Source organism: Acanthopagrus latus, chromosome 4, assembly GCF_904848185.1.
Source record: "Acanthopagrus latus isolate v.2019 chromosome 4, fAcaLat1.1, whole genome shotgun sequence".
Classification (NCBI taxonomy): domain Eukaryota; kingdom Metazoa; phylum Chordata; class Actinopteri; order Spariformes; family Sparidae; genus Acanthopagrus; species Acanthopagrus latus.
The window spans coordinates 32546904-32571030 of NC_051042.1; the positions used below are offsets into that span (position 1 = coordinate 32546904).

General features: G+C 40.2%; 2 protein-coding genes and 1 long non-coding RNA gene across 3 annotated transcripts; 1 reads left to right on the plus strand and 2 right to left on the minus strand.

Annotated features, from left to right (window-relative positions):
- Positions 1 to 1411: 1411 nt before the first annotated feature.
- LOC119017885 lies at positions 1412 to 8003 on the minus strand. The gene is made up of 4 exons (XR_005074595.1): positions 7854 to 8003; positions 6571 to 6697; positions 6119 to 6267; positions 1412 to 1524 (listed from the first exon to the last, which is right to left on the minus strand). It is a non-coding gene; the product is annotated as an uncharacterized LOC119017885 (long non-coding RNA).
- Positions 8004 to 9958: 1955 nt separating this feature from the next.
- ap1s2 (adaptor related protein complex 1 subunit sigma 2) lies at positions 9959 to 16318 on the plus strand. Its single transcript, XM_037095025.1, has 5 exons — positions 9959 to 10139; positions 10574 to 10752; positions 12455 to 12563; positions 12670 to 12807; positions 14033 to 16318. The coding sequence occupies exons 2-5, from the start codon at positions 10574 to 10576 to the stop codon at positions 14078 to 14080; spliced, it is 474 nt and encodes a 157-aa protein (XP_036950920.1). The 5' UTR covers positions 9959 to 10139; the 3' UTR covers positions 14081 to 16318.
- zrsr2 (zinc finger (CCCH type), RNA-binding motif and serine/arginine rich 2) lies at positions 16220 to 23239 on the minus strand. Its single transcript, XM_037095024.1, has 11 exons — positions 22978 to 23239; positions 22177 to 22256; positions 21748 to 21832; positions 21552 to 21660; positions 21031 to 21117; positions 20583 to 20621; positions 19389 to 19525; positions 19075 to 19288; positions 18160 to 18215; positions 17940 to 18049; positions 16220 to 17852 (listed from the first exon to the last, which is right to left on the minus strand). Exons 1-11 carry the CDS (start codon positions 23019 to 23021, stop codon positions 16975 to 16977), a joined length of 1839 nt encoding a protein of 612 aa, XP_036950919.1. The 5' UTR covers positions 23022 to 23239; the 3' UTR covers positions 16220 to 16974.
- Positions 23240 to 24127: the final 888 nt, after the last annotated feature.

Here is a 24127-nt window from a genome sequence, read left to right on the forward strand (position 1 = left end):
TATCTGAATCTTTTCTAGTATTTTAAGTCTTGGACTTTTGTATGTCTGACTACCTGCTACGGTGCCAAGTGAATGTTCCCAATGTGGGATGAATAAAAGTCTAAAGTCTTTTATTTATTTAAACATTTATCTAAACCCTCCATCGGTTTGTGTGCCCAGCAGTGGGGAGACAACAGATCACAGTTGAAGTCTTGAAAAGCTGATCATATTTTATATATTGATTATCTTGTGTGTCCTGTCCTCGTCCTTGGCTTGTAAACTGTGATTTAGTTAATCTGTTCAGTACATGCGACATCATCTGCATGTCCCTGAGTGATCCCTCCTCCGTGGCTCCTCTTCCATCTTCCGTTTCACTGTTAAAAGTTTTTATTTTCTCACTATGTCAGTAAGTTTTTCCTCACTTGAATCGAGGATGTTGTTCACTGTACACATTGTAAAGCCCACCGCCCCGATGTGACTGTGATTCTGGGCTACATGTAAATAAAACTGAACCCAAAACACTCACTGTAGGCAAGGCAAGTTTATTTGTACAGCACATCTCAGAAACAAGACAGCTCAAAGTGGTCTAGAGGAGCAAACAATTAACATTAAAAGACATTAAAATATTGCATTTAAAATACACTTAAAAACAAGTAAGACACAAATATTTTTATATTTTTAAAAATATGTGTAAAAATAATTGAATTCAGCATTGGTTTGGAGTCGGTGGGTTACTGAAGACCACAACTGTCATGGAAATGGTAATAAAGCATTGCATTAATTGTACAATGAATATAGGCATAAATATAATGATAATAAATAGACTCAATTACAATGTAATTCATTATTCAAACATTTGAATGGGTAATAAAATGAGGAATTATAGATAGAATTTTCTGATAAAATATGAATCCATCAATAATTAGTTCAAATTAAAAAAAAAAGATTTACAAAAAACTACATTTAACAGTCAATAGGCACATCATTTTAAAATACATTAATGAATTCATAAATAAATAATGGAATTTAAAAATCAATTTGAAAATGCAGATTAAAAAGACTTATCCAAATAGATGTTTAAATTCCATTATTATGTATGAATTCATTAATGTATTTTAAAATGATGTGCTTATTGACTGTTAAATGTTGTTTCTGAAAATCATTTTTAATTTGAACTGTTTATTGATTCTATTCAGATCATAATTACTCTTTTTATTGCCCATTAAAATATCAAATAATGAAATACTTTGTAATTTAGTCTATTTATTGAAAAGGTAGTAAATCAATTTGTAAACTAATTTATTATTATTAATGCCTATTTCTATTGTAACATCCTGGGTCCCGTCCTGTGACCTGCACCAACCTACAACTGTGTTTCCAGTCCAGGCGCTCTCTGTCAAAGCTGACACGAAGTCTCCTGCTGGAGAAACCAACAGTGACCATCGCTACGCTGCAGATGTATCAGCCAGGTGTGTAAAGTACAGGTGACACTTCAGCCTCCTGTGGCGGCTCGTCTTGTCCTCGTCCTGTCAACCCGTCCATCACCTGCAGGATGAGAAAGAGGAGCAGTGGTAGTTTCATGTCTCTTTGTGGTGGTTTGGTGTGTTGTGGGGGGTTTTTTCTGTGCTATTTTGGAGGTTTTGTGTGTATTTGATGATATTTTGTGTGTCATTGTGAGGGTTTTGTGTGTATTGAGTCTCTCTGTGGAGATTTTGTGTGTCATTGTGGAGATTTTGTGTGTCATTGTGGAGATTTTGTGTATCATTGTGGAGGTTTTGTGTAATTGTGGAGGTTTTGTGTGTCATTGTGGAGGTTTTGTGTATATTTGTGGAAGTTTTGTGTGCATTTGTGGAGGTTTTGTGTGTCATTGTGGAGGTTTTGAGTGTATTTGTGGGGGTTTGGTGTGTATTAGTTGAGGTTTTGTGTGTATTTGCGGAGGTTTTGAGTCTCTTTGTGGAGATTTTGTGTGTATTTGATGATATTTTGTGTGTACTTGATGATATTTTGTGTCACTGTGGAGATTTTGTGCATCATTGTGGAGGTATTATGTCATTGTGGAGGTTTTGTGTGTCATTGTGGAGGTTTTGTGTGTATTTGTGGAGGTTTTGAGTTTCTTTGTGGAGATTTTGTGTATCATTGTGGAGGTTTTGTGTGTATTAGTTTAGGTTAGGATTTGTGGGTTTTGAGTCTCTTTGTGGAGATTTTGTGTGTCATTGTGGAGGTTTTGAGTCTGTAAAAAGCATTTAACATGTGAACACACTGAGAGCCACAACATTAGAACCACTGACAGGTGAAATAAATAACATGGATGATTTTGTTCCAATGTTATGTTCGGTTGTGAAACCATGAGTCCTAGCATTCATGTGGACGTCTCTTTGACAAACACCAGTCATCCAAACACAGCTGCAGACCGAGTACATCCCCTCATGGCAGCAGCACTCCTTGGTGGCAGTGCTCCCCCAGCAGGACAACACGCCTGCAACACTGCAAAAACTGCTCAGGAACGACCCGAGGAACTTGGGAAAGAGCTCAAGGTGTCAACCTGACCTCCAGACTCCCCAGATCTCAATCCAACTGAGCTTCCACTGGATGCAGTCTGAGCCAAGAACGATCCATGGGGGCCCCAACATGGATGGGAGTTGGTTCTGGCGCATCCAACAGATGCTCAACTGGACTGGGATCTGGAGAATGAGGAGGCCAGTTTGACACCTTGGGTTCTTTGCCATGAGGGGGTGCAGTTGGTCTGAACGGTGTTTGGGTGGCTGGTGTTTGTCAAAGAGAATCCACAGAAATGACAGAAGTCAAAGTTTCCCAGCAGAACATTTGATTGTAACAAGATGATCGATGCTCACTTCACTTGTCAGTTGTTTTAATGTTTCAGCTGAACAGTGAAGATATACATGTTAAATACTTTTCATATTTTGCATAAATTGAGTTTTTAACTATATTATTCATAGTTTCACTGCACTTTGTCTGACAGCTTTAGTTACTAGTTACTTTGCAGAGTCATATAATCAATATTAAATATTAGTTAATCAAACACGATGTATTATTATAGATTTATTTATTATTATAGAAGTTACCCAGCATTAAAAGCAGAAAGTTGAGACCTTAGAGAGGAAATGTGAGACAAGAAAGCATCCTGCATTATGGAGGACAATTATAATCAATTGATTAATTGCATGATGTCAGCATACTCATAAAGCAATTCTGTTGAAAGACAGCTTATTTAGTCTCATTCTCAGGTCGTCAAATAAAGCACTTTGTGGGCTATTAACAAGACTCATAGAGAGTCGAGTTGTTAACAGTGAGAAGACATGTATTTTCATATACATTTTATGTCAAGATATATTTTTTTAATTAAATTTTGTGTGTTTATCCAGTAGCTGTAAAAACCCTCCTTGACTCCTGTGGGTTTTGAGGTGGGCCTCAGTCTGCTCTGGTTGGTGGGTTCACACAAGCCTGACCACTAACAACTGGATTACTGTTACTGAACTTTTGTGCCTAGACCTCTACTGCGATGAACTGGCTGTCATATATTTCTGCACTCAACACTGTTTAGCTAACACTGTTAGCCTGAAAAGCTTTATACCACAATGTTTCTCCAGCAAAACAACAACTTCCAAGGCTTCATAGTTTATCAAGCACTTTCTGAACTCACATTTGCACGTTTGAGTGGAGATGAACCTGAACTGAAAACAAACCTTCAACACACTCAGAAGGACACAGACAAACTAACAACTGCTCAAGCTGGTTATAGCTCTCAGTTCGCTGCACTTCTACCATGAACATGACTTCCAAAACAAAACAACTGCTTCCAAACAAAAAATGTCACTACAACACAATCGGATCCTTATTAGTGGTCTGCTGGGCGTTGAGGCCGAGGGCCCTGTAACAGCTTTGTAATGATCTCTGCATGGTGTTATCAAGCAGGATGCTGTTACACACAGTTGCAAAGAAAATGAATTCCTTCAATTGTTTTCATTTTGTTTTATCACAGAGGTTCAACATTATCTTCAAGCAAAGGCATCGCGTCCATGCACACTGAACTCGCGAGGGAAATCGTCATGGACAGATGAGGGCAGAGATCCAAGCTGCTTTAGTGGCGTCAGGCTAGCTTCTACCGTGGCCCTGAGCATGTCCCTAGCCAGGCCGAGGCCCAAGCTAAACACGCACACTTTGTGCACGCTTCTACCAACCATAGGTGTCTGAACATGAGGGACCTGTAAGTTGGCGGGATCGCACGAGGGCTCGTAAGATACGCTATTACCAATACCAGCAACTGATCAAAGGCCTGACTACTGCCATTCATGGAAAACACTGCTTACAGCTCCGATGGACTGCACTCGGGCATTTGCCATTGAAGATAGCTGAAGTCCGGTCAAATTAACCTGTAACTTACAATTATAACACCAGGTTTGCCTGGCAGACCACTAACAACTGGACTGCTGTTACTGAACTTTCGTCACTAGAACTCCACGGTGGTGAACTGGTTGTTGTAGCTTACCATGCTCAACGTAGTTTAGCTAACACTGTTTTCCTGAGAAGCTCCCTACAACAAACCACAATGTTTCCACAGCAAGACAGCAGCTTCAAAATGTGTATCAAGCAGTCTCTGAACGCACAATTGAACAACTGAAAAAAACAAACCTTCAATTCAATCAGAAGGTCAAAGATAAACTCAACAACCACTCAAGTGGAACTTAGAGGGGCAATCAAGGACTGATCTCACTGTGACACCATAGTGCTGTCTGCCAACCCAAACTGTCAGTATTCAACAACCTGTGAATGAAACCTAACTATCCTCCAGAATCATACTCATATTTATCATCTATCAATAACAATACACTGTTTATAATTATAGTGTTTATATTTGTACATATTACATTTTTACAATTCTATTTCTATTTTTTCTCTGGCTCTTTCTCTTCCCTTTTTCTATCATATTGGGTTTTTTTTACTATTATTATTGTTTATTGTTATATTGAACTCAATGATTTGCACTGATGCTGATTCTGATTCTGATCACTTACTGATCTCATCTATAAAATATTTAACATGTGTACATACAACAATCCGCCACAAGATTAAAATCAAAGACAGGTGAAATGAATAACATTGATCATCTTGTGACAATGTCACGGTCTGCTGTGAAACCATGAGTCCTAGCATTCATGTGGACGTCTCTTTGAGAAGCACCAGTCACCCAAACACAGCTGCAGACCGAGTACACCCCCTCATGGCAGCAGCACTCCTTGATGGCAGTGCCCCCCCAGCAGGACAGTGCAGCAGCATCACTGCAAAAACTGCTCAGGAACGACCCGAGGAACGTGGGAAAGAGCTCAAGGTGTCAACCTGACCTCTGAATTCTCCAGATCTCAATCTAACTGGGCGTCCATTGGATGTACCAGGAGCCAAGAACGATCCATGGGGGCCCCAACATGGATGGTAATTGGCTCTGGCACATCCTACAGATGCTCAATTGGATTGGGATCTGAGGAATTCAAAGGCCAGTTCAACGCCTTGAGTTCTTTGTCAGGTTCATCGGACCATTCCTGAGCTGTTTCTGCAGTGTTGCAGCTGCACTGTCATGCAGGGGGGCACTGCTATCAAGGAGTTCTGCTGCCATGAGGGGATGTACTTGGTCTGCAACGATGTTTGGGTGGATGATACTCGTCAAAGAGGCGTCCACATGAACGCCAGGACTCAAGAGTTTCCAGCAGAACATTTGATTGTGACAAGATGATCAATGCTCACTTCATCTGTCAGTGTTTCAATGTTTTGGCTGATGGTGTATATACATGTTAAATACTTAATATAAAGAGATCAGTAATTTGCATTTAGGTGTTGAAAACAGCCTTGTTGTTTTCATTGTTATTTCTTCTATTGAAGTTACTTATAAATCACTTGTTTGGCAATTTGGAATCATTTTAAATTTGTTTTTTATAGAGAGGAATATTAATTAAAGGCAGAGTACGTATCGACCTCTGATAATAATGCCTACTGTGACATTGTTAAAAAGTGTCCCCTTTTGCAGGACTAATAAAGGAATTTCTGATTCAGCAAGTGACAGCAACAGCAACTGACATATCTTACATACTCTGCCTTAAATTTTGGCACCTCCATTGCAGTCACTGACCTTTGTTCTCTCTGTGAGACCAGGTTCCTCTCCTTAGAGTTCGCTCCACTTGAAGCTGCTTCTTCGTCAACTTTCTGCACAGTATTTACACTGAACACTAAACTCAGCGCAGGGCTCACGGGAACACAGCAGACAAGTCCCACGTTTCACTGTGGGAGAAGAGGAGGAAGCACCTTAATATCACATCATGACTACATAAAGGTCTGAGAAGAGGACTCAGGACACTTCAGACACTGCAGTCTCTGATACCAGGCAGGGCTGACGGATTCCTGAATTTCTCTCATTTGAGATGAACATGCACATTCACACACTTTATATCCACATCATCCTGTACAGTGTGATCCAAGACTTATGTATATGTGCTAACACGGTCTCTTCCTTCTTGTTGTTTTACATGACAAAACATAAGTATATCTGACTAGCATAGGTTCAGTACTTAAGATGCTATTTACCTTGTAGTATGATTGGCAGGGAATCTGCTCGGGACACTGTGGTCCTTTAGGGGTGAAGCTCAGCTCCATCATGCCTTGGCTGATGTCCTCAGGTCTCTCAGGGTCCCTCAGTATGTTGGCAATATTACTGAAATAGAGAAAACATTTATTTTAAGAACATATTTGATACATCTATATACAAATATACATATAAATCAAATGAATTCAGCCCTGAGAACATTTAAAACTTTACAGAGGACTGATGGGATTTTAAAATCTATCTTCTGACACACAGGGAGTCAGTGCAGTGATCTAAAAAAATTGAAAAAAAAAAAAAATTTTGAAAAAAAACCAAACACAACACATTAAACCGGAACTGAGACAAACACACTGAAACCATTCTGTGACAACAACACGGTTGCATGTTGTGTGTATAAACTACTGCAGCTGCTAAGAATGACCGTGTGTGTGTCTGCTTCATGCTGTTACACACTTACATACTGAGACATTATTAAACACAACACATGGAGCCTGTTAGCTAACTGTGCTGTACTCTGGTATACAGCTGTAACAATGCTAGCATGACCATGTTCAAGTTACACAGCTCGATAATGGCGTCATGCTAACACTCTTCCACAGACACGTTAGCTAACACGCAAACCTGTCTGTAAAAAAACACGACGATTAAATGATTCAAAAGTCTTTATAAACTCGTTACACACCGTCAACACCCGAACCGGGTTCTTGGTTACATGTTTCTCAAACGCTGCAGTGCATATGCAACAACTTTAACGTCAACTAGCTAACATCGATAGCAACTACTGGCTTTAACTGACCAGTAAACATTAGCTAACCATGATTCGGGCCGTTTTGAAGAATAAACATGATTAGCATTGATGAATAACACACAGATGCATGCCGATTTTACCGACACTAGCGGCTTATTTTGTGAAAGTGTCCCATACTGAACTTACTGCGCATTAGTCCTGTAATAAACACGGCAGAGAAAAAACCCTCAAAATCACAATGGAGGTTTGGTGCATCGACCAAAAACACGGCGTTCATCATGGATTTAAGTTGATGCGGTGAGAGGATTGTGTACATATAGTGCAAAATAAAGCATGAAGGTGATTTTCATCTGGAGCTCTGTGATATAAGAAGGAACATCGCCTGTGCTTACTACAGAGAAATAGATAATAACTGAGCCACACACTGCTGAGTCCACCTCCCACACACAGATAAATACACCTGTACTGAGCAGGTAACTACAAATAAAGCAGATTCACACGGAATAGTTTACTGACCTTGTTTGTGTCCTCAGGGAAGAGCTGCTCCGACCAGAGTGAAGAACCTTCAGGGACATTTAAGGAATTTAGAAGTTTTGGCGCCAACGCAGTCGCAGAGTCGTGGGCGGGTCTTACTTTACGCGGGAAACAAGATAAACGGCGTCTATTGGTGCGCGTCACCTGTTGTCATCACCGAGTCTGTGGGCGGGACCTAGTGAGACGCACCTGAGTGACAGTTACCTGGATCAAACCAAAGAGAAACAGAACCCAGCCAGGAAACATAATACACAGCTTTTAATAAGATTAAATAAGGTCATTTTTATTGATATTTTGCTTCTCTGGTCTTTATTTTGTAAGTAATCCACAATAAATTAATTTGTAAATAAATATATTAATGCCGGGCTGCACAGTGGCCCAGTGGTTAGCACTGCTGCCTCACAGCTAGAAGATCGCCTGGGATCTTTCTGTGTGGAGTTTGTATGTTCTCCCTGTGCAAGCGTGGGTTTTCACCGGGTACTCCGGCTTCCTCCCACAGTCCAAAAACAAACTGAGGTTAATTGATCATTCCAAAATTGTCCGTAGGTGTGAATGAGAGTGTGTGAGAGTGTTCGTCTCTATGTGTGGCCCTGCGATAGACTGGCGACCTGTCCAGGGTGTCCCCTGCCTTCGCCCTAAGTCAGCTGGGATAGGCTCCAGCCCCCCCGCGACCCTGCAGAGGATTAAGCGGCGTACATAGAATATGTACAGATGATGGATGGATGGATATATTAATGCCTATATTTATTGTACAAATAATTACATGCTTTATTACGATTTACTTGAGATGCTCCATACTAGTTCACATTGACATGGAAGCTATTGAAAAGAAATGCTGAATCTTCATATAAATATTCATATAAAATAGATGAAGCAGTGTGACTTTTGTGTCCAATGTAGTAATATAATTCGGCATTGGTTTGGAGTCACTGGGTCACATGACATGACAAGTTATTAAAAAATAAATGCTAGATTTTAATAATACATATTCATATAAAAAAGAAATCGCTGTCAAATGTAACAGAAACAGTTGGTCTCATGTTTGTCATGTAGTGATATAATTCGGCATTGGTTTGAAGTTACTGGGTCACATGACACATAAGCCATTGAAAAATAACTGTACAATCTTTATAAAAATATTCATATAAAATAAAAGAAGCAGTAAGATATGCTGTGTCTTATTTGCCCACCTAGTAATGCAATTCGGCATTGGCTTTGAACCACTAGGGCACATGACATGGCATCTATTAACAATAGATTTTCATAATAAATATGCATATAAAATAGAAAAAAGCGGTCAAGTGTAATAAAAACGACTGTGTTTAATGTATTTCATGTTGTGGTATAATTCGGCATTGGTTTGGAGTCATTTGGTCACATGACACATAAGCTATTAAAAAAGAATCCATTGTATTATAAAAATATTTTTTACAGTATAAATACATATCACATTAACAATCAAAATAAGTGTGCTACATGAAATCAGTTTAATATCATTAATCTTTTATTATTATCATAGTTTTGACTGATATCATCAAATCAATATGAAGAAATATTTGTTTTCGTGTAAATAAAACAAACAATAGGATTATTTATTGATGGTCCCTAAATCAGCCTCCAGCGCATTGGGGGGTTCCGGGAGACACCCAACCGTCCTCCTGCTGTCAACACTGGGGGAAACTCAGGGAGAGGCGCTGCTGGGTGTCTCCGGAGTTAATGTCTTCCCAATATCCACCTAAAAATAACTTCACCTCTGTAACATAATACTGAAATGATCCACTCAGAAAAAATACTGCCTTTACTTTCGCTACTTTAAATACGCTCTTATATTTATATTTCTGTACTTTTACCAAGGTAAGAGGTAGCAGGGTATTTCTTCTCTCCAGTCCGCTATTTTTACTCGAGTAAGAGGTCTAAAGACGTCTCAAAGCGCTCTATAAAAGCGATAATATCACTGTTTTTTTTTTATTACAAACTTCCAAAGACAGGAAGCCATAGCTGCATGCTAGGAACAACGTCACGAATAACGGGACGTTTCAGCCAATCAAATTCCTTCGCTGTGGCTTTCTCGGCCAATCACGGCGCCGCTGACTCAATCGCTGTCTCACCAGCAACCACCGTCCTCCTGGCAGTTTAGCCTCAAGCTGGCTAACTGGCGAACAAACAGACACACAGAAACATCTGCTCGCTTTCTTCGGTGATGTGTTTCGCTTAAATTTCCAGAAGTTACCGGTCGTCCAAGTGACTAAATCGAAGACCTGCTCGAAGGTAAAAAGAGTCGTGTTGACTTCTCCTTTTCTGCTGTAGCTAGCTAAGCGTCGCAGGAGGGGGCGCAAATGGCACAAAACGATTTAGCACAGTTAGCTAACATGAGCTAATGCAAGTTTGTGCAAAATGCTCCGGTAAGTAACAATAACTGAAAGTAAAACACGTTTGACCAGATAACTAGGTCGTGTTAGCCTCGATAACAATGCCCGTGTTTCATATTCGGGCGTTTCTGACTTATTTTTCCCATCAGATGTACGGAATTAACTTTCTTGTCACGGAAAATAATAGTCACGTGATAGAACGTGAACGCCTCCTTCTTATTTCACCTCGTTTTGTGTGTTCTTCTTTGAGTGCACTCTCCTCTCAAAACACTAGAAGTTAATGAGTATCTCGTCTCTGTCGTGGGTAACTTAAAGCTGAACTTCCTCCTGCAGATGCAGTTCATGCTGCTGTTCAGCCGGCAGGGAAAGCTGCGGTTACAGAAATGGTACGTGCCTCTGTCTGACAAGGAGAGGAAGAAGATCTCCAGAGATCTGGTCCAGACCATACTGGCCAGGAAGCCCAAGATGTGCAGCTTCCTGGAGTGGAGAGACCTCAAGATTGTGTACAAGAGGTGAGAGAAGTTTAAAATCCAAAGGGTGGCATCCACAGGATGGTTTATTATTCAGGATGCATGTGCACAAACATACATGTAAAGTAAACACATGGACAAAAAAGAGAAGTGTCACCTCATCAGACGTTTTTATTGCCATATGTCACAAGTACAGGTCGCCCTGGTTGCATTCAGTGTTGATACTACTTCCCTTATCTTTGACTGTTATGAAACTCTCATCCAAACAGCAGCTGGCTTCACAGAGATCATTTAAAACCATTCAATCATCCGACTCAGAGCAAATCAGCTGACAGTCTATTACACGTTGATCTTGAGTTCATTCATTGATTTTAGCTCTCACCAACAAAATGAAGATTCAAAGATAACTATTGCAGCGGCTCATCATCAGTAGGTTCAAACTAACCCGTCTCACGGCGGTATAATCACAGATTAGAGCTCTTCCTTTAACTCCAGGTTTTTCCTTGTTTTCAGCAGCATGTCGTGGTCTTCGTCAACCATACTGAGTTTGATCAGTCTCATGATTTGACAGTTTGATTGTTATTATGTGAGCTAAGCTTGGTCACATGATTTCAGGTCAGTTGTAGAGACTGCACAGATGGAATCTCTCTGTTAATGTGGATTGTTAGATTTAGTTAAACTTTTAAACATTTCATTCTGTTCTAGATAGGCTGCACTTACAACTGATTAAGCCACAAATGTTGTAGGATGATGTTAGTAATCGGACGTGTAAGTGTTTGGTTTGTTACATCATTTGTGTATCTGCTGAAGCTTGTTGGCGTTTTTCATGAAAAGCGGTGATTCAGTGATTATTCTGTCGAGCACTGAGATTTCTGGCATTTGGATTTCACCTTCTGGTGTGTTATGAAAGCCAGAAACACCCCCTCTCTGACAGACACTGCCAAACAATGGAGGACAATGATAGGAATATACACAAAGTGCCTGATTTGTCCTGGCTAATGAGCGCTGAGTCAAAAAAACAAAGGACACATTTGAATGTTTTCAGTAAAACAAAAAACTAATAAACAAAGACAAACAGCCAGGAGACAGTCAGACAGCACTGCAGTACTGGAAGAAGTGTTTTATTGCATCACGACAAAATACACAGAGTTACCTGTTTATTTGGTACCATCCAATTCACTGTAAGCAGGGCTGGAACTAATGAGTATTCGATTCATCTGCTGATTATTTTCGTGGCTAATTGATTAGTTGTTTGCTCACTAAAATGTCAATCAGTGTTTCCCCGAGTCCAAGATGACGTCCTCAAATGTCTGGGTTTTTGTCCACAACCGATATGTTCAGTTTACTGTCATGAGGTAAAGAAACCAGAACATATTCACATTTAAGAAGCTGGATTCATCCGATCATTTTGACTCAACCCGTTGCTATTATGATAAAAAATAGCTCTATTGTAAAGGTTCCGCTGTTCCGCTTTTGTTTTTCAAGATTCATAAACAGACAGTTTTATCGGTTTATTATTGCCAAAGTACATAATGATGTCAGTGTAAAAATAGAGCTGTAAAACATTCAAGATGTACTTGTACTTTAGTTTTGGCATTTACAGGCATCTCCACTCAAAAAATTAACAATAAAGTAATGTTTGCTTTTTTATGCCCTCTTCTTCCTGTATGCATGTGAAGATTGGCGCCAACATCTGTCACATCGCCGCCTTGTTGATCCACGTTCTCCCTTCTTTATGTTTCAGATATGCCAGTCTGTATTTCTGCTGTGCAGTGGAAGATCAGGATAACGAGCTCATCACCCTGGAGATCATCCACAGATATGTAGAGCTGCTGGACAAATACTTCGGAAGTGTGAGTCTCATAACGCCTCACATGCGACCTGCTGATTGATTTTTGTTGATGTTTTCAGTCAGGACAGGATCTCTGATCTGCTGCTGTTTGTGTTGTGGCCTCACAGGTGTGTGAGTTGGATATTATCTTCAACTTTGAGAAGGCGTACTTCATCCTGGATGAGTTCCTGCTGGGCGGAGAGGCCCAGGAGACGTCCAAGAAGAACGTGCTGAAGGCCATCGAGCAGGCCGACCTGCTGCAGGAGGTACGCGTGTTTCTTTATCATCAGGCCACTGAACCCATTAGAGAAATGGACCATCGTGTCAGCCGGACAGTAGCTGGAGCAGCACAGCAACTAAATGATATTTTTACTGCTGATGATTTCAGTGTTTGGTCTGTGAAATGTCAGACAATTAGGAAAAAATGTCAGACAATTAGGAAAAAATGCCAGCCTCGAGCTTCCCTGACTCAGAGTCTTTAAATAACTTGTTTTGCTCCTAAAGTCCAAATCCCAAAGATAATTTACTTCAGGGTCATTCCATGCCAACTCACCCAGAATTCAGTACTTTTCCCAGATCATGTCTTTGATTGTCTCGCAAAATGAATGACAGTACAGTCATACAGTCACATCTATATGAAACATACTTTCTGTAAACATTCTGCAGCAAACAATTAAATAATCACATGTTGTAAATCTTTCTTGGGTCTCTTGGATGTGCAGGATAAATTTCAGTCCAGAAAAATAAATGATTGCTGAGGCTCAGAATACAAAAGAGAACAAAGAACCACAAAGAGAAAATGTTGAAATTTAGCTCTGAGGGCTGAACGTCAATTATTCATAACTGAAAAGTGTTCAGAGTCCAGCTACAGGATTCTGCAAGGTCTGTGAGGGCCGAGAGGAGCTGCTGAGGAATGACTCTTTACTCATTTACGACAAAGAAAAGCAGCACATTTATATTTACTAAAATAAAAATAAAAAAAGATTCTTGAACAGATTTGTTTATGAGAATTGTCACATATTAATGAGATAATGAGAAATGTGTATTATCAATTATGTCAATTATGAAATGATATCCAAATAACTATATGTGATGAGTAAAGCATCCAAAACATCCACCGGACAGAAGGGTGAAGATGTTGATGGATTGCTTCTTTCACCTTGCGGCCGTCTACATCTGCCGTCACCTGGTTATTTTAAGCCCGCCGCTCCTGATTAATACCTCTCTCCGTCCTCTGTGCCGGCGCACCGTCCTGCACGTCTGCATTGCTGTCTCGCTGTAGTCATCAGCAGTCAGCGGCATCAGTGCTCAGTGAATTATTTATAACCAAGTGTGCAGCTCCGTTGTAATAACAGCACGCAGCAGTGAAGGACCTCCTGTTCCCGTCACACATTTATGACTCATGTACTAATAATTATAATTCAGAGGGGCACTAAATGTGTGACAGATGAACAAACCGACAGTTTTTCTTCTTCTTGTGTTTATCTGCAGGAGGCCGAGGCGCCACGGAGCGTTTTAGAAGAAATCGGGCTGACATAAATCCTCCTGCCTCGCAGAGCTGGCAACCTCCCCCCGCCCTCTATCCTTTCTTTTCACGGTGTCAGTGTTGTATGTATATAATCACCACCTATGTACTGTATAACTGTGTACTGTACTATCCTGTAATGTCCTTTTTAATGTGGTGCCAAGTGTGGTTTTAATGTGTCTCCTATGTACAAGCTGTATTCTGCAGTATTAGCAAACTTCACCACCCCCCAGAAACCTTCTTTAAAATCCACAGAGTACAATGTAGCGACGACATGAAAACTGCAGCGTCACGTTAACATCATCCTTCATCACCGATTGCAGAGCTGTATGTGCTGTTTGATGTAAAGGTTTGACTCTCTATGGTGCTGTTGCAGCTTCAGTTGGTGCGTCTCGTTTGTTACCGTCACGTGGAGTCGCAGAGCTGAGAATCCCAAGTCACTCATAGAGACAAGCCACCTGATTTTTCTACATTAAAATCCATGTTATTCTCTGAGAAACAAAAAAAAAAGAAAGAAAAAATGCCATATCTCCAAATGTTAAAGTGAGAAAAACAATCTCTGGATCGGCACCAACAGATAATGTGATCTATTCTCGGCCAGAACCCATCCTCCATCCAAGTTGTGCGAAAATCTGTTCAGTAGTTTTGTCTAATTCTGCTGACAAACCAGGCAACAAACTACACAAAACCTTATCACTTGTTTTTCAAATTGACAGGATGAGTGAGTAAAAAAAGTACCATCGATATATATATAACAGTGTAAGTAATGACGTTATAGGAAAACAAAGCTCTCCTACAAATTCCCATATTGTTGTTATTATATCGCCGAACATATCATAGAAAACAAAATATCTCAATGTCAGTTTTTTTCCAGTATCATGCAGACTAGTTCACGTGCAAGTTGAGCATGAAGATGTTTTATTTTTGGTTTCGGAGAGATACGACAGGTTAAAAATCTTTCTGGAACCTTTTAAGATTGCAGAAATGCTCTCAGACATGCAGTATGTGTTGCTACATAACCTGGATTAATGTGTTTCCAGGCAGTATTATAGTTGCCGCCTGTCTCAAAACCATATCATTTCGTTTGGTTCTCCCTGGAGATTTCACACCCCGGGTTGCAGACAAATTGGCCTGGTGAAAGTGAGGTTTATGTAAATACAGATGATGTCGTTATTCTACAGCCATGACACTGTGCAGTCAACACGAAACGTTCCAAAGCATAAACCTCGTCTTTTGCCTTGTATTTATTTTCCAAACGATCCAGACAGTTCTCAGCTCCGCGGCTCGGATGTGATGGTAACCCGACGAGCGGCACCAACTGCTGCTCGTGCTTTTGTGGGAATCACTGCACTGTTACAATCACGTACACACGGGATCAATCAGCCCAACAATTCAGTGATATTAAAACAAATTACGCCTGATCGGTATCAGTGTTCATGTCAAATCGGTTTGTGTTTGGTGATCCTCCTCCACTAATTCATCATTTCATATTTGTTTTTTCCAAGACTTATTGTTTACCTTCGATGAACATGAGCTGTGTTCCTGTAAGAAGTGTCTTTGTGTTAAAGTCGTCATTCTGTTGTCTTAAAATTTCCTGCAATTGACTTATTTTCCTGACACAAACATTTGTTTCACATTGAAGTTTGTAAAGGCCTCTGGGGATAAAATCTTAGGTCGGTGTCTCTTTCAGTCTTAGGTCAGGATAAGATAGTGACCCTGATGAATAAAAAAAAAGAAAAAAAGAAAAGAGAAACACTATTTTATGTATTATTATAGTTTGGCTTATTAACATTTGACCAAAGAACACTGTGTTTTACCTTCTCTATGGTGTCTACGGAAGCCTGACATGGCAGAAAAGGGATGTAGGATGATTAATGGAAACTTGAGAGTTATTTGGCCACAGCACACCAATAAAACGTCAGTATCCATTAGAGGACGGGTCGATCCTGAGTTTCTTTATGGAGTAGAAACAGAAGAAGATGAAGCACACATATCAGGGTACATCATCAGTTCTCATTACTGTCTGATTGTTTAACTCGTCAACAAGCAAACAGCTAATGAATTGATCCTCATTCCAAACTGTATTCAGTCACATTTTTAGCTGCAAGTGTTTTTGTTGAACATTCAGGAGTAATTATGAAACGAGTTCATCCTTGATTTGAAATCACTTTTGTATTAAACACTGCCAACACATTTGCCAACTTTTTCTTTCTTATATTTGAAAGTTATTAACAATAAATGTATTAAAAACAGAGAAACCCATTTGTTCATCTCATGTTTTATGTTGTTTCTGCTCAGCGACAGTAACCGAGTCGTGCCACAGCTGCAGGTGATCAAGTGTTCGATAATTAAAGCAACATCCACCGTTTTTACAAAAGCTAAATATACACAAATGTACATACAGATGGCGAGCACGAACTGACTGTCTTTCTTATTTTACATTCACATAAGTTATCAGGGGAAAAGCCGGATCAAATTTACAGATTGTTTTACAAGTTAAAGTCGTGTTTCCACCACACACTTCAGGCTCAGTAGCCCTCGATCGCTTTGAGTTTGCAGTGCAGAACGTCCTGTTTCCAGCTGTTGTCACGAAGCAGAGCAGACTTTTTTTTTTGAAAAGCTGAAGAATTTATTAACTGACATGCTGAAACCTGAACTGTTCATTACTGCCAGATGGACGACGGACTAACTTCTCATTCACCATCACTGTATATTTGTGTTCCTCCCTCTCGTATCTGCAAGAGGACGATGTTTGAGAAAAAACATGCAGTCAGCAAGACAAGAGACCGCTGAAAAACTAGAAGAAACCTCAAACCAGAGCACCGATCAAAGAACAAGCTGTGACAAAGCAAAACGTAAAAATAACTCCTCAGTGCGTCTGAGTTGGACTGCGTGGTGGAAAAGCGGCTTAAGAGGGTTCATTTTTGATTTCTGTGTGAGACTGTTCGGTGTTTGCCTCAGGACTGAACTTCTTCTCGCTGTCAGCACACTGACTCTCATCCAGGTCATTGTTTTTCTCAATAAGCTCTGAATTCATCTCCTGACCGGGACTCGCTGCTCTGAGATTCTCTGCCGTCTCCTCCTTCTCCGACTCTCCAGTCGAGGTCGTCTCTTCGGGCTGATGGCTCTTCTTCTTATGCTTCTTCTTGCTCTTCTTCTTGCTCTTTTTGGACTGTTTGTGGCGTTTGTGTCTGTTGTTTACATCATTCGGGGGTTTGTCATTTTTATCCGGGCTCTTTTCTCTGCTGCGCTTGTGTCTTTCCTCCTCTCTGCTCGAGCTTCTGGACCGTTCTCTCACCTTCCTGTGAGCGTCTGTATCTTTATCTCTGCCGTCTCTCTCTTCACTTCTGCTCCGGTACCTGTCTCTGTCTCTGCTCCTGTTTCTCAGCCTGTCTGGTTCTCTGTCTCTGCTCCTGCTCCTCGACCGGTCCCTGCTCCTGCTCAGATACCAGTCGTTCCTCCTGTCGCTGCGTCTGGACCTGGACGACCATTTGTCGTCTCGGTGCTGCTGGGACGGCCTCCTCTCTCTGCTCCTGCTCCTCTGCCTGTCGCCCTCTCGTCTGCTGTGGGACCTCTCAGACCTCGGCGGGCTTCTGCTGCAGTGACGTTGCCTCCTCGATCGGTCTCTATCTCGCTCTGAATGCCAACCGCCTCTGCGGCTCCCCCTGACGCTGCGGTCGGGCGACAGATCCCTGTCGGCCTCCCAGAATTCATTGCCAGGGTTTCGAAATACATGCAGGAAGTTACAGTGCTTCCCTTTGGGGCACCTCTGTCTGTCGAACAATCCTGAGAACAGAGAGGCAAATCGAGCAGGAGGGTAAATACAATGAAATGTCACCAAGTGAAAGTGCTCTCTATGAACAAGTTCCTCACCACATATGGCGTTCTTCCACCTCGTCACAGGACACATCTCACAGTGAAGCTGCCGGCCTGCGTACCACCTCCCATTGAACTTAAACAAGGCCTCTTTACACTGCTCCTCTCTGGACAGACCACACAGAGACACAAGGACAAATCAAGAGTTTCATCCAAAAACTCACACTGTGCGGATTATTTATTTGATACTTTGGTGCAAGGATGTGTGAAGGCTTACGTCTCAAACTGCACGTAAACGTTTCCTCTCAGATGGGGTTCATAATTGCAGCTGACCTAAAAAAAAAAAAAAGAAAGAAAGAAAAGGTAGCGATGAAACAAACCTGTTATTTTAATGGTAACAATTTGATCATCCATCCAGTGAATGTTCCTCAGCAGTCACATCTGAGGCTTGTTAAACTCTCGCTGACTTCAGTATTTTATTCTTACGTCGTAACGATGATTTTATTTCAAAAAGTACAAAATGTTACCTTACGAGTTAAATTTGTTTCATTTACGTCATTAAGACAAACACAGTGAATTCTGTTCTATTGCCTTTGACTCTGTACTCCAAGAGTACATCTACACCAGTCAATCATCTATCTTCTACACCTACAAGGCCATTAAACGGGAACTTTGCTAGATTTTGTTTGCGCAAGATCAGTTGTGAACTTCTCTATTTTGCCAACATCCACGGACACAAAGTGGAAGTCGGATCTCTCTCTCTGTCTCTCTCTCTGTCTCTCTCTCTCTCTCTCTCTCTCTCTCTCTCTCTCTCTCTCTCTCTCTCTCTCTCTCTCTCTCTCTCTCTCTCTCTCTCTCGGATCAAATGAGGACCGTCTCACCAAACTCTGATCCAACTGAGATATACTTCCCATCACTGTCCATCTTATTGCCCATCAGCAGGAGTGTCTACTGGTTGTTCTAAGTTTTCTACTCTTTGAGCAAAAGGTAATAACTCGGCACTTCTCTCTGTTTTTCTGGTCTCTGGGGAAATACTTCTTTAATAAAAATGATCCTCTTATGCAACAAAACAGAAAACTGTCGGTGCTTTTAGAGTCCCCTTCCCTAAATAAGACATAACCTCTGGAAGCTGACTGTCTTTCAGATATGTTGGTGCACGTTGACACACTGACTGTCTTGTTTCTCGTCTTACCTTGAACTGCATCACCTTGCCGATGCTCTGAAACTCTGGCAGGACGTCGTGGTAGAACTCGAGGAAAGACTCCTGCAGATCGTCCTCGCTGTGCTCCAACCAAGCGTCAGTGTCGTAGTCATCACGCCGTGACTCCTCCATGCCGAATGTTTTAAACATGCCGCGGATCATCAGAGTCGTGCTGGCTGTGGGGTAAGTGTGCCTCCGAGAACATCTGGACTCACAAAGACAGATGAGAAAACGTCCTTTAACGTGTCCACAGTGTGTTTACGAAGGTAACGTAAAGAGTCACATCATAAAGAAACAAACAGTACCTGTCTCCAAATCGACACGCTCCGGTCTTGAGGAAGAACGGACAATTGGCCACGTCGCGCTCCGTCCCAAAGTTCTCAGAGCTCTCCGACACAGGAGCCTCGGGATTCATCCACGGCCCGCCGTTATCCAGCTGCAGCTGAGGACACGAACAGAAGCGTACAGACACTCTGAACAGTTATCAGATGTTTCTAAATGTTTCATGAACCTCTTCGCCTTTAGTCTTTTAAATGGTCAAGCCTTCTCATGAAATAAACACTTTTGCAAGATTTTTCTGTCATTTCTGTAACAGAAGTCCACAGGTCAAAGCAACGATATACAGAAATTGGTATTTTGGTGCCTCTAGCAGTTTGTGAGTGTGACACTACTGCCGCGAAAAACAAATCCTATATCTGATAGTTAATAAAAAAGATATATTATGTTTTGTTAGTATCTCAGTGCTCTCTGGTGGATAAACAATGTAACAGAAACACTATTTCTACATAAGTGCAAACATCATTTTGGTATTTCTGATAAGTAACGAAAAGTTAGTGCTTATCACAGTTGTAAATAAAATGTATATGTGACAAAATGTTATCAAATCACTCTGAATGTTTACAAGTTTTTTAACGGATTTTCAATTTGGGGGTATCAAACTTGCCTCTGTCTTAGGAAATGAATGTGTATATAGCCCTGATACAGTGGCTTAAAATGTCATTTATGACTTAATGTATAGGTGTATATTGATATAATAAACTGTGATTGTGACTAAATCCAATTGCACACCTAGACTGCCACTTGTTTCTGCTCTCTGTAACTTCAGTGAGAAGGTCGGATCTCAGCATTACATACATGTTCACTTTGACGTAATAATTTAACACATAACGTGTTAACATGATGAGATTTGTTTTCAGTTGGCACCTACATTACATCTGATAAACTGTTACCGACCTGGAATTTGTATTTGACTTGTTATACCTGGTGAATTATTCATTAGAAGTGGCTCTACGTAACAATCTGCAGCAATTAACATGTAATAACATTTTTTTTTATTGGCATTATGTGAGCAGATTGTAGTGTGACGCCTACATAGAGCCCCTTTAAACAAGTAATGCTTTATTTTAATGTTTTTTTGCCGATGTATTATATTGACTATAAAGTTGTGATGATCAGTCTGCCTACATGTGTGTAACGTGACATTCGTGTGTGTTTTTTACCTGGTTTTCAGCTTCATCCAACATTTTCTGAACAGCCTCCTACAAATGGTGTAAAAACACGGCTGGTGAAAATGTGTAGAGGTCAACATACTGCAGCGTCTCTGTTACTGTGTGTTAAGACCGCAATCAGAAGGACTGGCATTGAACAATTCTCCATTTTTGTATTAAAACAAAAAAAATTCACACAGAGTAAAAGATACGTCCTTGTTGTGAGAGCTGAAGGGTTTTTCTCTTTGTGTGTGTCCTTAGTTAAGGAGTTGGATGGTTGCTTGGTGCCACTCAGTCAAGGATTTTTTTTTTTAAATAATCATGAACAAAGAAATAACACAACGCACAAATGCAAAACTCAACAAGTTTGATCTGTTTAACATAAGACGATCTGAATCTTATTATTAAGTAGAAGAGGATATATGTCTCTTTGTTTCTATCCTGCTCGGGCTCGTTTCACCTCTCTGCCTTGCTTCTCCTGCTGCTTCTGCTCTTTTTCTTCTTGTTCTCTCTTCTGCTGGGCTTCCCATTCCAGCTTTATCATCCGCTGGGAACACAAAATGACATAAAATCAGTCAACATCAACATTTCAGGAGAATACTCCGGCGAATTAGAGGTGCAAACTCAAAATCTGTTGACAACACACTTCTAACAAACACTTCAAATGTCCCAATTTAAAATGTCCTAAATGGGTCTTGGTTCTGATGGGTTAAACTTGATTAAACTGATCAGAATGGAAGATTATAGAAAAATATTTAAGACTGTTAACCAGTGACTGGACATGTCCTGTGACTGAACACTGCTAAAATCATTGTCCTTTTAAGTTGTTGTTTGATTTGTGTGAAACTTTTTAGGCCAGGACTCCCTTGTTAAAATAAAGGTTGGACAGATAAAAAATTTAAAAAAAAAAACAAACACCTTTGAACTCTCTATGTTTACAAAGTGTCAATAAGGTTTCTTGAATTTCACATGGTCCTTTACCTCCTCCTCCTCTTTTCTTTTCCGTGCAGCTTCCTCCCTCTCCAGCTTCAGCCTGAATTCCTCCTGAGCGAGCCGCTCTTTCTCCAGCCACTCCTCATGTAGCTGCAGTCTGAGAACACAGAAGAATGCACATTAATAAGGTTTCGATGCTGAATGTGCAGCTGAAGGACAGCAAAGTGGCATTAGTATTAACTACCTTTCTGCCTCTGCAAAATCATTATCTTCATCTTCTTCATCCTTTATTTCTTCTTCAGGTGTGCAGATTGCTCCATTATTCAAACCTGTAACAGGTGTTGTTGTTGTTGTTGTTAGTCTGGTGCAGCTACAAGTTCTATCTGATATCGCCATGTTGATGATGTTCCTAGAACATTATTTATTATGTCGATACAGGACCGTCCTTTATAATCATGAGAAAGTGACAACAGGTTGTACAAGAGTGGTGACATGGAGAGGAGGGAGGGGATTCCTGAAGGCAATCGAACAGGTAGTTAGCTTAAACAACAACAAAAACAGCTTTAATTATGATATTCTAGGAACGACACCAACATGACCGTATCTGATGTGTAGAGAAAACAGCGAGGCACGACATCTGACAACAACACCGACATGACAGCTGTTTTCGTACCACATTCTCTGGCTTGGGCGAGAGCTTGGCGTTTCCGTTTTCTTCTCTCTTTCCTCTGGGCAGCCCTGCGTTGCTTTTGACTGAAGTGCAAAAAGATTTAAATCAATAACCAGATCAGTGACACTGAAGCAAAACTAAACCCTGCCTGTGCTCCTTGTGTTTGCAGAATTATTCCAGAGGGGACATGGACACGATCAGGGTGAAAAGGATGTACAAAGGTGTACCTTAAAACAGTTGTTGCATTACAATATGTGCTGTTATTAATCCCTCAAGTGGATTTCTTATTAAAACAAGTCACAAAATCCTCTGTGAATAAGTTCAAACATTCAACGGGGCTGTTTTAACATTGTTACTGGGTGATAAAATGTCAGCCAAATACGAGTATGACCGTCAGATCTTATGAAATTGAGATCTGGTGTTATGAGCCCTTAGACAGATATAATGCACAATCAGACCGTATTCGAGATTTGTTAATTCGGGTGTTAGGACAGTTACTAGCCACTGTAATAATAATGTGTTCCAAGTAGGGAAATCCGGCAAGATAACGCTTAGCACTGACTGTATGTTAACAGATACAGTTAAAACAGATTTCTGTTATCACAACACAACTTTAACATGAATGGTAGCTCAAGTTTTAAGGTAAACACAGTTAGCTTGACGTTAGCTAGTAACTACGTCAGGACTATTAGCTACACTGACTTCAATAAACGCGTTCATACTTGGTCTCATGTTAATGTGGTGCATCACCGACATGAGCAGATTATCAAGTAATCCCAACAGGGTTTAAAGAGAGAAACAGACCTTAGCATAGGAGCAGAAACATGTGGAGGAGCTGGTGCTGCCATGATAGCTAACGATAGCCAACGGTAGCTAGTTAGTTAGCATGCCCAGCTAAAGTTAGCTCGCCGACATATTTTAGCTGTAGGTATTTCTTCTCAACCGCAGCTCAGCTGAATTATTTCCGAAGTGAATTTGTTTTGTCAGACTGGTGATATAACCGATTAATGTCTGCTTGCTGTAAACGTTAGCTAGCTGCATGCGGGGCTGTTTAACTAATGAGCAGAAGAAGAAGAAGAAGACTAAAGTACTTCCGGGTTGAAACAGGAAGCGAAGTTTCAGTTTAAAACCCTGATTAAAATAAAATTAAAATAAAAAATAACGATAATAATAATAGTAAAATTTCATTTATTATTAGAATTGATTACATTTAAAATTGACTACTCTCTAAACAATACAACTTGATGACTTAAGAGAATACATTTATTTCTGTTTTAACCAATGTCTTTTGAGTAGAGAGCTAAAAAGTAGTAAAGTTCTAAGTTGTGTTTGCTTACTGATAAAATAGTGTACAGTGACAAAAAAAAAAACTATTCTAATCTTAGAAGAAAAAATGTGTTTAGTAAAATAAGCTTAGTTTTAAAGTGTTGGAAATTGAGTAGTTAAGAGTAATTGTTCTTTTTGTACGTTTTTTTTTTTTTCACAGTTATGGTGACAGATCCTCTCTTTCTCCCTGCACTCATATTTTGAGTCATTTATTTTCCAAAAGAGTGGCAAAACACACATTAAAGTTAAAGCCACATTTGATGATCGTGTAGTGAAAATCTGATATTGTGCCAGCTCTACTCAGTTTATAGCAATCTCTTAAAGCTTTCCAGTCCTGTGAAATATTTAATTTAATAATGTTTACAAAATGTCAAGTTTAAAACATGTATCAATGTCAATGCATCATTTACTTATAACTCAAATGTATCCAGTATAAACCAGTGAAGCTAACAATAACAGCCTCAATTAAATTCAAATTCCTTTTAAAGAATCTGTGGGAACTGCATTAAAACTAATCTCATACTATTTCTGTGTGACCATCAAACCATGTTTGGTTACCAAAGCCTTTAAATCACTAAATATTTGTCTGTCTCTAAACTGTATAAATAAAACTTTATATAATAACAAA